The 12423-nt window shown below is 36.9% G+C and overlaps 1 protein-coding gene across 4 annotated transcripts in view; it reads left to right on the top strand.

Annotated features, from left to right (window-relative positions):
• LOC107838821 (dnaJ homolog subfamily C GRV2) overlaps nucleotides 1-11719 on the top strand; it is a 56830-nt gene extending 45111 nt beyond the window's left edge. For 2 of the 4 annotated variants that reach the window (XM_016682042.2, XM_016682041.2), the window contains 4 exons: nucleotides 122-246; nucleotides 3377-3500; nucleotides 9098-9166; nucleotides 11081-11719. In XM_016682042.2, coding sequence (XP_016537528.2) covers nucleotides 122-246; nucleotides 3377-3500; nucleotides 9098-9166; nucleotides 11081-11287 — 525 coding nt within the window. In that variant the 3' untranslated portion in view covers nucleotides 11288-11719. Of the gene's footprint in view, nucleotides 1-121; nucleotides 247-3376; nucleotides 3501-5176; nucleotides 5865-9097; nucleotides 9167-11080 lie in introns of those variants that run through there. The other 2 variants (XM_047395324.1, XM_047395325.1) reach the window with 2 other exon arrangements.
• The last annotated feature ends 704 nt before the right edge of the window (nucleotides 11720-12423 follow it).

Below are 12423 nucleotides of genomic sequence, written 5' to 3'. Positions count from 1 at the left end.
AACTTAGAATAAGTTGGTGGTTTTTTGTTTCTCAGTTTCTGTTGATTAAATTACATAAACATAATACTTTGCTGCAAAGTCCTGCTTTAACTATCATTTGAGCCTTTGGTGGCTGTCTCAGGTTGTTCCCCTTTTAATGAAAGCTATCGGATGGCAAGGTGGAGGTATTCTAGCTCTTGAAACATTAAAACGTGTAGTTGTTGCTGGTAACCGAGCGAGGGATGCGTTGGTTGCTCAGGGACTCAAGTGAGTACCTAATTTAATTATGTAAATAGTTGTCATACTTAGATTCGTACAAATTAGAAATCAGTTTTCTATATCTTGGAGTTGCACTAATTGCTTTTCAGTATATATTGTGGTAATTTCTTGTCACAAAATTCACGTAAGATTTTTCTTTTTCACAGATTCTGTTTGGTTCTGAAAGTAAGTTGGATACTTGTATCTCATATAATGCTATAAGCAATGTGTTGGAAATGATCGAGTGTTGATCAAGTTCTATTTTATGAAAGTGTGCTTTATGATCTGTTGTCGTCATTTTTTCTTCTGTCGATCCCCTAAGGAGTAAGTTATGCATAGTCCACCTAGTGTAGCTTTGAACCAATGGTATTGTTAGGCTTAACCAAAAGAAGATAAGAGGAGTGAAAAGTTGATTTTCGCACTTAGGTTTGTACAGATAAAATAGTTTTCTATATCTGGGAATTGCACTAATTGCTTTTCAGAATATAATTGTGGCAATTTCTTGCTACAAATTTCACCTATCTTAAAAAACACACTTTTTTACACCGATTCTGCTTGGTTCTGAAAGTAAGTTGGACATTTGTTTCTCATAGAAAGCTATAGGCAATGTGTTGGAAATGACCAAGTCTTGATCAACTATTATTTTATGAAAGTGTGCTTTATTATATGTTGTCGTCATTTTTTCTTTTGTTACAATTGATCCCCCAAAGAGTAAGTGATACATAGTCCACTGGGCGCAGCTTCGAATCAATGCTGTCGTTAGGTTTAGCCACAGGAAGGTAGAGGAGTGAACCTACTTTAAATCGGCTTTCATCCATAGACGTTGAAAGGGGATGGAGTAGAAGAGGATAAGTTGGTTTAAAGTGTTCATACATGTGCAATTGTAAGGAAACGATAAAAACAGAGTTTTTGGGAACAATTAAAGTAACCATGATACTACTGAAAGTTGATAACTGCTGGCGGGGGACATGGAATGTCTCTTCTCATGTCTTAGCAGTGTTTTGCAACACACGAGGCGACAAAAAGTGATTCACGGAGGCGATGTGCGATCTTTTTGAAGTGAAGCGCCAATTAATCCAAAAAAATATATATTAAATTTGCATGTATAATTTACCAAAACCTCAAAAGCAATAACATTTTAGCAAATATTTCAATTAAAAACTATCACCACCAGATGTTGCCATTGAAAATTACTGTTTGAAGGTAAAAAAAGTTAATGTCTTAATTGTTATGCAACAAAAACTGAATTGGAAAGAAAAAAATAAAAAAAACTGAACCAAGGAAGGAAGAACAGAGGAGAAAGCGGAGGTTCTGTTCTGCCACTGCCGGAAAAGAGAAGAAAACAGAGAACACAAAGGTTCTGCCAGAAAATACTGCAGGGAAAAGAGAAAGAAAAGAAAGAAGAAAGACAGAAAAGAGAATACCTGAAGGAAGAAGGGCTGCTATTTGCGAGTGAGGAGGAAGAAGGGCCGCTGAAAGGAACAAGTGCAGTGCGAATGGGTCTGACCAAAAACCCTAAATTAAGCTGTAATTTTTAATTGCTGTTATTTTAAAAGAAAACTGATGCTTCAAGTCGCATCATCGCCTCAGTGTTGCCACTCGTCACCTTTGTCTCCTCTTCTCGCCTTAGCAAAGAAAAGCAAGAAACCTTAAGCGCAGAGGCAAGCACCTTTCAAAACAAGAAACCTTAAGCGCAGAGGCAAGCACCTTTCAAAACATTGTGTTACCCCATTTTTGGGAACACTAGTGTGTCGTTGTTACCCATTTATCGCAGTCTATGGACTATGTATCTTGCTCGGTTCTCTGGCACTAATGGCTAAGGACATTATCATACTCTGGCAATGTATGTGCTACTGACATAATGATAAGGCATGCTAAACAGCTAATCAATTATCACAGAAAAGATGCAACTTGTGAGAACTGAATGAATGACAAGGCAAGCTAAACAGCTAAACAATATTATGTGAAGATTCAATAAACTTCTTAAAGTAAAAGAACAATAAAGCATGTGAAACAGCTAAGCAATATCATATAATAATGCTGAATCTACTTGAAGTATCAAATCATGTGAAAACACATCCTAGGTCCCTCACAATCAACTCTACATACTTCAAAACTATCCGATCTAGCTCACGCTTGCCCACTCACATGAGCTAGATGGTTTAAATGCATACAAACAACAAATATAACATGCTTTAAAGGAAAAGCAAGCACACTTAGAGATTAAGTCTCACTTGCCTCGAAAATGGCAACCTTTACTTCACTTGAAATGCTCAAATTGTGCCAAACGATCTCCAATGGCCTCCATCTATTCAAAATCATGTTCAGAGCAATCAAAAACCTCAGAACTCCCGATCGAAGTCAAAGTTTGATAATCGGGTAACTTAAGGTCAACCCTCCCCGAATCTACCAAACACTCTCCAACGGACAGTCCTCACCTAGATAAGTCCAAATACATGCTCAAAGTCAAATCTTGAAGAGAAACTATGCATATACAGAGGTTTGATTTATTTTCAACACCTGTTAAAATCACCATTCGATCAATGGGCTCAGAATTTGATAAAATTTATGTTTCTATGAAGCCCACGACTCAAGGATTTCAAATCCATAATCAAAATCTTATTTTGATCGGAGATCAATGGTCATTTGAGCATTTTTACGATATTTATCCCTAAGGCAAGAAACCCACTAAAATCCCATGATTTTGGAGTTAGATTCAAGATCCAAACATGTTATAATGATCAAAGAAGGTCTGAAAATGTTACGTCAATGTTGTTCACCTTTCTTCCCCAAGTAATGCTCTAAAAATCACCTTATGTGTTTTCCTCTACTGAGATTTGAACCTAAGACCTCATCGTTTTTAATCCACTTCATTGACTATGTGGTCACATCCTTGGGTACAAGATTAGCAAAATCTGACTTTCCTTAGTAAGTACTTTGATGGTTTACTTGGCACTTATAAAGTATTCCCAGTTGGTGTTTTAGACTTTAGTAGGTACTTTTATGGTTTGCTCTGCACTTAAAAAGTATCCTCTGTTTATCTTTTAGAAATTTTGTGGGTTTTATGTTTTCTTCTTACTTTTGGATTTCTTTCCCCCTCTCTCTTTTACATACGCTCAAATTGCTTTCTATAATATAGGGTTGGACTTGTTGAAGTACTCCTGGGCCTTCTTGATTGGAGGGCTGCAGGAAGAAATGGACTTAGCTCTCAGATGCAGTGGAATGAGTCTGAAGCATCCATTGGCAGGGTGCTTGCAGTTGAGGTCAGTGTGGCTTATTGCTGTTACTTGATTTGCATGATCCGTAGTCTACTTTTTCTTGTTTCAAGTATCTGGGAGTACTTGCTGTGTCATCTCATAACAGTACTTGTGCTTAAAGATTATGTCCTTTTCGGTTCATGTTTTGTAACCTGTAAAAGTCAATTTGTGAGATGATCACTGTGGGATGAAATTCTTAGTTGGTTTTCCTAAATAAAGTTCCAACATTTGAGGGTGAAATCTCCCTTTTGAATATTGTAAATTTCTTTGTGGTGTGACGAGATTCCTATTTGTAGCAGTGCTAGCTATTATTTTGTGGTTATGGTGTGATTTGTGCTTATGAGTATCAAATGTTTGCACATTTTTAAGTTTTTTGAGTTATAAATGAACGTACATGTCCACAAATAAAGTTGACTTAATTTGAGAAAAGCTTAAAAATCAGTTCGTTTGTTTAGTAAGCAAATCGTGCTAGATTCAACTTTGAAGCTCGATTATCAATAACGTGTTTAGCTCAGAAGAACTTGCCGTGACTCGTTTATAGTACATTTAACTTGGGCTAATTACTCTTAGAAAATAAGTTATATATTTGATCTAGTTTTTCATGCATCATTTTTACTTGGTAGCATGTAAGGTATGCTGTTTGTATTAAAAAAAATAAAAGAAAATATTGACTCATCTACGAGTCACCCAAATCGAGCCTAGTTCAATATCAGTTAAATTCCTTATTGGAGTTCACACTTCAACTTGAGCTTGTTTATTAAACTAGCCTTGAGGCAAGTTCTAACCAACAAATCTCAGATAGAGCTGCTTGTATACAACCAGTGTGCAGGGAAGCGTGATGGCGAAAAAAGCGACAAGGCTCCGCATCGTGCATTAAGCGAAGCGTGAAGCGATGCGAGTGCATCATTGAAGTGAAGCACAATTTAAAAGAGACGAGTAAATAGAGCATCCAAACAATAAGACGGAACTGAAAAGACCACAACAACTATATAATCAACAATAAGGACAATATATATAAGCAGAAGTTTAAATTAAACACCAAAATCACTAGTTTGATCTCTGAAACACCTGCTGCAAAATAGACCAACAAGACAACACAGACCACAATAGCAAAACAATTCAACAAAATAGCAAAAAACCAGAAAAAAGAAGAAAAACCAAATATAGATTAATAATGTTTCAACATCTAATTCCTGTTCTTCTAAAGCTCATCTACTTCATCAAGATTGTCCAAATCTTGTATTCCTTCATTATCATCATATTGCTCATCATTTTCAACTTCATCTTCCTCAACTCGGCTTAAAGTAGCAACTTCTTTTTTCTTATTATGTAAACTTGAAGTATTCTTCCTTAAACCATAATATCAACACGAAGAGACTCTTCTTTAAATTTAAAATTGACCCTAAAAATAAAATGAACATCATGCACTCACATCAGCTCGCTTCTCGCTTCGGTTGGTATCTCGCATAACCCTGTGATGGGCCCGCTTCTATAAGATTGGTTCGCATTAGCCACACGCAACACGCAACGAGAGGGGCTCGCATCGCTTCACATCATCGCATTATGCGACGATGCAGAGCGCGTTCCTGAACACTGTATACAACTCTAAAGCATGATTAGTTTTTTTTATGTCAATACTCGTTGAAAGCTTTTCTTAGAACTTTACTTTTTCACTATTGCAGTGTCTTTGAGAGTGTGAAGTGACCAGGCCTCGCTTTGCTTAAAGCATGAAGTGAAGTGCTCCTTTGTTGAAGTGAAATGCAATTTGTAATTAAAAAGAAAATAAAAATCTTGCACAGAGACAATGCATGTAAGCAAATGTTCAATTTTAAAACTAAAAAGTAGACAGCACAAAATTTTCTATAGGACAATTAAATTCAAAACTACAACATAAATAGATCAACATCCTATTCTCCTACAAGATTGTCAAATTATCTAATTCCATCATCAGCATTATATTTCTCCTTTTCTTCTTCATCATCATCTTCATCAATTAAGGATAAACTTGTGACTACTTCTTTTCCCCTCCTATGTGAGCTTGAACTTGAAGTACTCACTCTTAAGACATAAATACTCTCCCCAACTCCACTGGCCTCCGCAACACCACCTCAAGTGAAATTAGAATCCCCATCAAATACTTCATCTTCATGATTTTCAGGACTCCAATTAGCCATTTATTAGACCAATATTATCCAAACAAATTGGATCAGTTACATTGTGATTGTTGATATTCTGTTGTATTTAATGAACACTATATCAGTAGGCGCTTTAGGGTGAGTCTGTTCCTCTTTTGGTATGAATCTGCAAATAAGTTGTAGCAAGTAATTAGTAGGAGTTGGAACAATTGAGATATAAATCTTTCTTGTTACATGTTCAAATTCCAATTTCTCTCACATCCGAATGTGCTGTAAGTTAGACATAGAACTTTGATAGCAAACTTTTGTAACTCTGGAGTGGAGGAACCATAATGCTTCCACCATTCAATCGTAGAAGTAGAAATGTAGAACAAATATTCAGAAGTCTATAAGTATAAAGAAATAACTTAAAATTCAAAGCTATAAAGGAACATAGAAGCACTCGTCCATCTGGTGACCTCATATTTCTTTGTCTAATAGCCATTGGACGTCCAAGAAGTCCCTTAGTGTTCTTGTAAGTACTAATTGATCAGTAATTTTATTTTACTCAGAAGCACCAGTGATCAACTTCTCAATACAATCATAAATTCCTTCACACTTCTTCATCTAGTAAATCCCTCACTTTGTTATCATAAAACAGTTCCTGTTTTTAAACATTCCCAGCTACATGCAAAGGTCGATGAAGTTGATCCGACCACCTTTTATCAATGATCTCAGGACTATTATATTTCAGCTCGTCATAAAATGACTTTTGAATAGCCTACCTAGCCCTACCCATGTATTCATTAAGGCAGCCCAGTGGTTGTTTTGCTCCCCATCCATCAAATGAAGTACTTAATAGAAGGACCACTTATTTTGTAAGCATGATCGACATTATTTCAAAAGGTAGGAAAAACCATAACATCTGCAGTTTCTCTCCCAACAGCTTCCTTTCCAAATTTACGTTGTAGTCTGATGAAATGAACAACCTTTTCAAATTGTTCCTTTGCCTGTAATCCTATGCAAGGTCAAAAAGCAGGGGCAAATCTTGTCTTGCCAGGCTGCACCAAACTTCTTTAGTGTGAATCTCTTCACCATGTTCAATAATAAAGGTCTTTGAACAATGTAAGAATGCACCTTAAGTCCTGACTGCATGAGTGAAAACTGTACGGAAGGGTATTTCCTTGAAAATGTCGCTGAACATCAAATATGTGTACAATGAGCTCCAAAAAATATGCAGGTACGCTTCAACATTTTCCCTAGCATTGTTTGTAACTACTTTAAGAACATTCTTTGCACTTATGTTCTCTTTTGTATTCTCACACAAGGAAATCGTTTTGATGGAATATGCGGAGGAGTCACTATCATCAATTGATTCAGTTTTGGAGAATTTACTGACACATCAATGATCATTGTTCAATTTCTTGCTGTCCACTATCCATTATAATTGAACATCCATATGTGTTCCATTCTACTTTATGATCCTCCACAATTTTTCTTTTCTCTTCCACTTCTTTAGCTATAAGGACCCTCCAACTTCGTTATAAGTGGGGGGCTTCATTCTTAGACCAAATTGGCCTACGGCCTCAATAAAGGCTCCAAAAAGGTCGGTATAATTGATACAATTGAAGGGGAGCCTTGCATCATATATTCATCTTATAAAAGTTACAAAGTTTTAACTGCATGATCCCTTCAATTCCTTGGCATCATTTTGAGGATTAACAGTTTTCCCTGCCCCATCTTGGCTTTTGCGGTGTTAAGTCCCACATCGGTGGGATGAGGAAAAAATGGTTTCCTTATATGGACTTTGGCAATCCTCCTTCCTCTGAACTAGTTTTTGAGGTTGAGTTAGGCTTCAATATCTATTCTTTACATGGTATCATAGCTAGGCCCATCCCAATTCTTTGTTCATTGAGATTCATTCTTTATATTGTCCATGCTCCAGTTAACAATGCTTGGGAATGCTTGGGAGTGTTAAGAGTCCCACATCGAAAATGGGTGGGTGATCGATCTCCTTGTTTGGACTTGGATAGTCCTTCCCTCATAAACTAGCTTTTGGGGTGTGAGTTAGGCCCAAGACCTAATTTTACATGGTGTCGGATCCAACTCCATCCCAATTTATGATTACTGATGGTGGGCCCCTATATTAAAAATTATCCACTCACCAGAGTCGGTTCTGGGCGTGAGGCAGGTTGAGCCCCACATTGGTGCGATGAGGAATAAGTGGTCTCCTTCTTTAGACTTGGGCAATCCTCCTCTCATGAGTTAGCTTTTAGGGTTGAGTCAGGCCAAAGATCCATTTCTTTACATGCAGGAAATTCAATCTATAGGATCTTTAGTCTTTACCAGTAGATCCACAACTTGAAGACAATGTTGGCTCCCTTCCTGATTTTTTAGGAAGCGACAAATTATTAGCTTCACCATCTGCAGAAAGTTTATTTACTTGTTGATGTTGCATTTGAGTTTTAACTCAATATTTCTATCCATCAACTTTTTCAAGTCTTCCTTCCCATGTGCCGGGCATTTTGGACAAGATGTGACGTTGGTTTCTACCGATGACATGAAGTTTGTGACGATAAATTCCCCCTTCTGAAATCTTGTTACGAAAGACAGTTCATTGAGATCTTTTCGGTCTCTCTCACTTTATGTGCATATTTACGGGTTTTTCTTTTGATCTTGTGCTGCCATTTACAATCTTTTAAGAGCAAAAGAAGTAAACTTCAGCTACTTTAATCGACAAAAATCCACTATGAAGATTTAAAATTCAGCTATATCACTTGCAGTCTCTTAAAATTTAAGAGCAGCAAAAGAATTTAAACAAAGTACCCAAGGGTGTGGCCTAGTGGTTCAATGAAGTTGGGATGAGCACCATGAGGTCTCAGGTTTAATTCCCAGTCAAACACTAGGTGTTTTCTTCCCATCTGTTCTGGCCTTGGTGGACAGAGTTACCTGATACCTGTTGCTGGTGGGAGTGGTAGGTATCCCGTGGATTTAGTCGAGGTGCGCGCAAGATGACCCGGACACCATGGTTATAAAAAAAAAAAGAATTTAAACAAAGACGAAGAAGAAAAGAGAAATAACAAGAGAGAAGAATAAAAGAACGCCTCAGCTTTAGCAGAGAAATATTTCACCCTCTGTAATTGTTTCTGGTTCAAAACTGTAAATGTTGCTGCACCATTTACAGATTGGGTCGGATCCCTGCTCTTCATACCCTTGAAGTGAGATCTTGTCGCGTTGTGTCACCTCTCACTTTAAGCAATTAGTGACCGCTTTCTATAACATTGCACTATTGCATGTGGACTTGTTGACTGCACATTATTGGAGAGCTATATTTTGTGTGGATCGTGCACTTGAAGTTGAACTGTTGATTCTCTGAAGGATCTTATTGCTGTAAAGACATGTTTAACCTTCCCCGCTGTATGCATGTTTTTGCCAATTGTATATTTCTGGATATCCATTACATAACTAGTGTTAAAAATACTTATCCAGGTTTTGCATGCTTTTGCCGCAGAAGGGGCCCATTGTACTAAAGTTCGTGAGATACTAAATGCTTCCGATGTAAGTTTAAAGACAATCAATTTGTGCTTGTCATTCCAGTTTGTTACAACTTTTTCAAAATTCTGAGGCTTTCCCCGATATGTACTGAACTAAATTCTTCAATTCTTGGGTGTTATCTCTGGACTTGTTAAGAAAGAAGTTTTTTTTCTAGAATAAGAGGAAAGGAACAGAAATTGACTTGTTGGTATACGGTGAATTTAGAATTGTTTGGAATATGCTTGTGCACACCTAATAAATCGTTGGACTCTCAATCTTCAAAGTATTTTAGCGAGTCCGGTATGGAGTCTTACCAAGTTATTTAAGTATAGAAAAATGAAGGGAATGCTGTGAAAGAAGAGAAATTGAGAGAGAATACTACTAGATTATTCCCTCAAGCTATTGGGTTTAATAAGTTTACTTGTTCTAAGAATGGAAAGAGCATAAAAATATACGTAATTACAGGTAGTAAATGATCCTGTTATACAATAACAAGATTCTTACGCTCACTCTCAAGTTGGTCGGTGCATACAAATCACATGTGACAAGTTGGTTGCAAATATAATTTGTTTCTGTGACCGCCTAATGGCTTGGTGAGGATATAAGCAAGTAGTTCATTTGACCATGTGGACTTTTGAAAATGTCTCCTGAAAGTATCTTTCTCTGAAGATGTGATGCAATGTGAAGTGCATCTGGATTATCACGCTCAAGTTCCAATTGGCCGATTTTTCTAAATTTCAGTTTTGTCGTAGTTGTTTGATCCATATGAATTCCTATGTAGCTATTGCCATACCCCCTTCACTAGATCTTGCAACTACAATTTTTTTCATTTCAGACACCAAATTTTCCCCAACTGTAATGCAGTATCCAGAGGTAACTCGTCAAAGGGTGACCTTGCTTAATCTGTATCAGTATATCTAAGCAACAGTTTGCTTATGTTCTTGATCTTTATAAATCAGTCCTCTTCCTCACTGCTGAAAGCAATCCAACTTTCCGTAGTGTTTCACAGGGTCCAGTTCATTCGGACTCGTCTTTTCCCTTTCTCACCACCCCCTCATCAGGGATATTTCCTAATAAACCCAACAACTACACAATGTTGTACACCAAATTGCTTAAGCCGCACCTAAATTAGGCACACATTTCAATTTGTGGTCTTGGCGATCTACAGTTATTACTTTTGTACAAGTATCCAACAGTTCGAACTCAGTGTCCTAGGTTCACATGTAACAGTCCTAACTTCAGGACATAATGTCCTAAAGTTCACTTCGTGACAATGCAAACTAAAGTTAACTATCTTGTGATAATGCAAACCATATCCTGAAGTTTGCGTATGGGGGTGAAATTTCAGAACTTTGATTTTTTTTAAACTTCAACTCAGGTATTTCCAAATACCTTAGTCATTTGCTCATGAGTACAACCACGTCCACGTGTCTCTTGTTCTATTCTTTTTTGCTGATAATCTAATACGAAGATCGTGCAAAAGAAGGTTCTTGTATGTATAAAATTGTTTGATATAGAGAAAAAAGATGCTGAAAGCAAAGAAGAAAAATACAGAACCAAGTCTTTTCTTTCGAGAATTTGAATCAGTTTAAGAAGTTAAGTCATCATCCTAGATTTAGACATTTATTAGAAGCAGGCGGCTGAAGAAAGGAGGAAGAAGAAAAGCAGTACTTTTGTTTGGAGGGGTAACTTCGTCCACATAATTTCTTAACAAAACACCAGCCATTTTGTATGTACTTTTTAAAAGCGTCTGAAATTTAAGTAGTGGTGTTAAAAAAATGGTTGTTTGTGCACTTTCCGTGAGTTACATGTACTCTGGACTCTGGACCAACTGTTACGTATCTTAAGTAGTGGTAAGGCATTATTGTATGTTGGATCTTCTAATGCAACCGAAGTATATATGCTAATGAGTGTTTGTAATCAAACTTTACCATGCAGGTTTGGGGTGCTTATAAGGATCAGAGACACGATCTATTCCTCCCTTCAAATGCCCAATCTGCAGCTGCTGGAGTTGCTGGTTTGATTGAAAATTCCTCATCCAGGTTGACGTATGCACTGACAGCTCCTCCAACACAAACCGGTCAAGCAAAACCTCCTATCGTGACAACATCTGAATCAAATGGCAAGCAGGATCAAGGTTCATAAGATGAAAAGTCAGATATGATACGTACATTTGATTGACATGTTTCGGGTCTAAAGTTATGCTGCTCCTCTGGTTGGAACTTGACAGGCATGCATTGTCCTATAAATAGGAATTTTTTTTTTTTTTTTTTTAAGAAGACCCCTCGTCATGTGATGCTCCCCTCCCCCTCCCCCTTCTTTGCCCCTTTATTTTGTTTTGCGTGTTGTGTACAGTTTCTAGGTTGCTCTTATTTTGTCCTAAAAATATGGAAGAAGTCAAATTAAAAGCAGCTGTACAGGATTATCCTATGTGTAAGCCTAGCAAAACATCCTGTAAATTTCTTACAGTACTAATAGAGTTGTTTCCGGTGAGATTTTTGTAGTTCTCATTTGTTGAACTTCTGAGCTGATTCCCGAGCTTTTTAAGTTGAACATAAATTATGCCTTCCACTGAGATGTCATGGCTGTAAATGTCTCTTTCATATTTGAGTTTTCACTTCTATTAAGATAATTGTTGCTCTGCGTTATTTTGATTGATTGTCTATGTGAAAAAACATATACCAGTGGTGTTGGATGAATCCAAACTTTGAATATAGCAATAAATTCTCAGTTGTTCAACTCTTGTGCTGATTCCTGTAAATCGTTTAACTCCTAGCGGTATAAGAAAACTTGATTAACAACTCTACCGTAAATAGCAGGGGAAATTCTTGGGAATCCAAAGACCCAGACACATCATACTGTTTGAATTTTAATCCTTACATTTAATCAAACATATGGGAACCTCGTAAACAGTGTCCGCCATCTCTTTCCTTTGTTCACGGTAAATCGGGCTGAGACAAACTCTTTTTTCGTTACCTTTGTTCCCACTGGCAATGCTTTATCTATAACATCATTGTCCATAATCTGAAGTCTTGGCTGAGCTTGCTAAGTTTGATAACGTGTAAATGATTTTGAACTATTTTATAAGCTAATCAGCTTTTTTTTTTTAATTAAAGAAATCTAACAATTTGCAAATGATCGAAATTTGAAGAGTTATCTTGTTTACTAGGTTATCCTAGAATTGCATGGCGAGGCCCTACAAATCGACAAAATTAAGTGGGTGTTTGGATAGGGTTATATTTTGGTCAAAATAGTTTTTAAGCTATTTTTCACTTTTTAAT

This window comes from Capsicum annuum, chromosome 8, assembly GCF_002878395.1.
Source record: "Capsicum annuum cultivar UCD-10X-F1 chromosome 8, UCD10Xv1.1, whole genome shotgun sequence".
Classification (NCBI taxonomy): domain Eukaryota; kingdom Viridiplantae; phylum Streptophyta; class Magnoliopsida; order Solanales; family Solanaceae; genus Capsicum; species Capsicum annuum.
The sequence above is the reverse complement of the archived record's forward strand: the minus strand, read 5'-3'. Positions and strand labels throughout refer to the sequence as shown.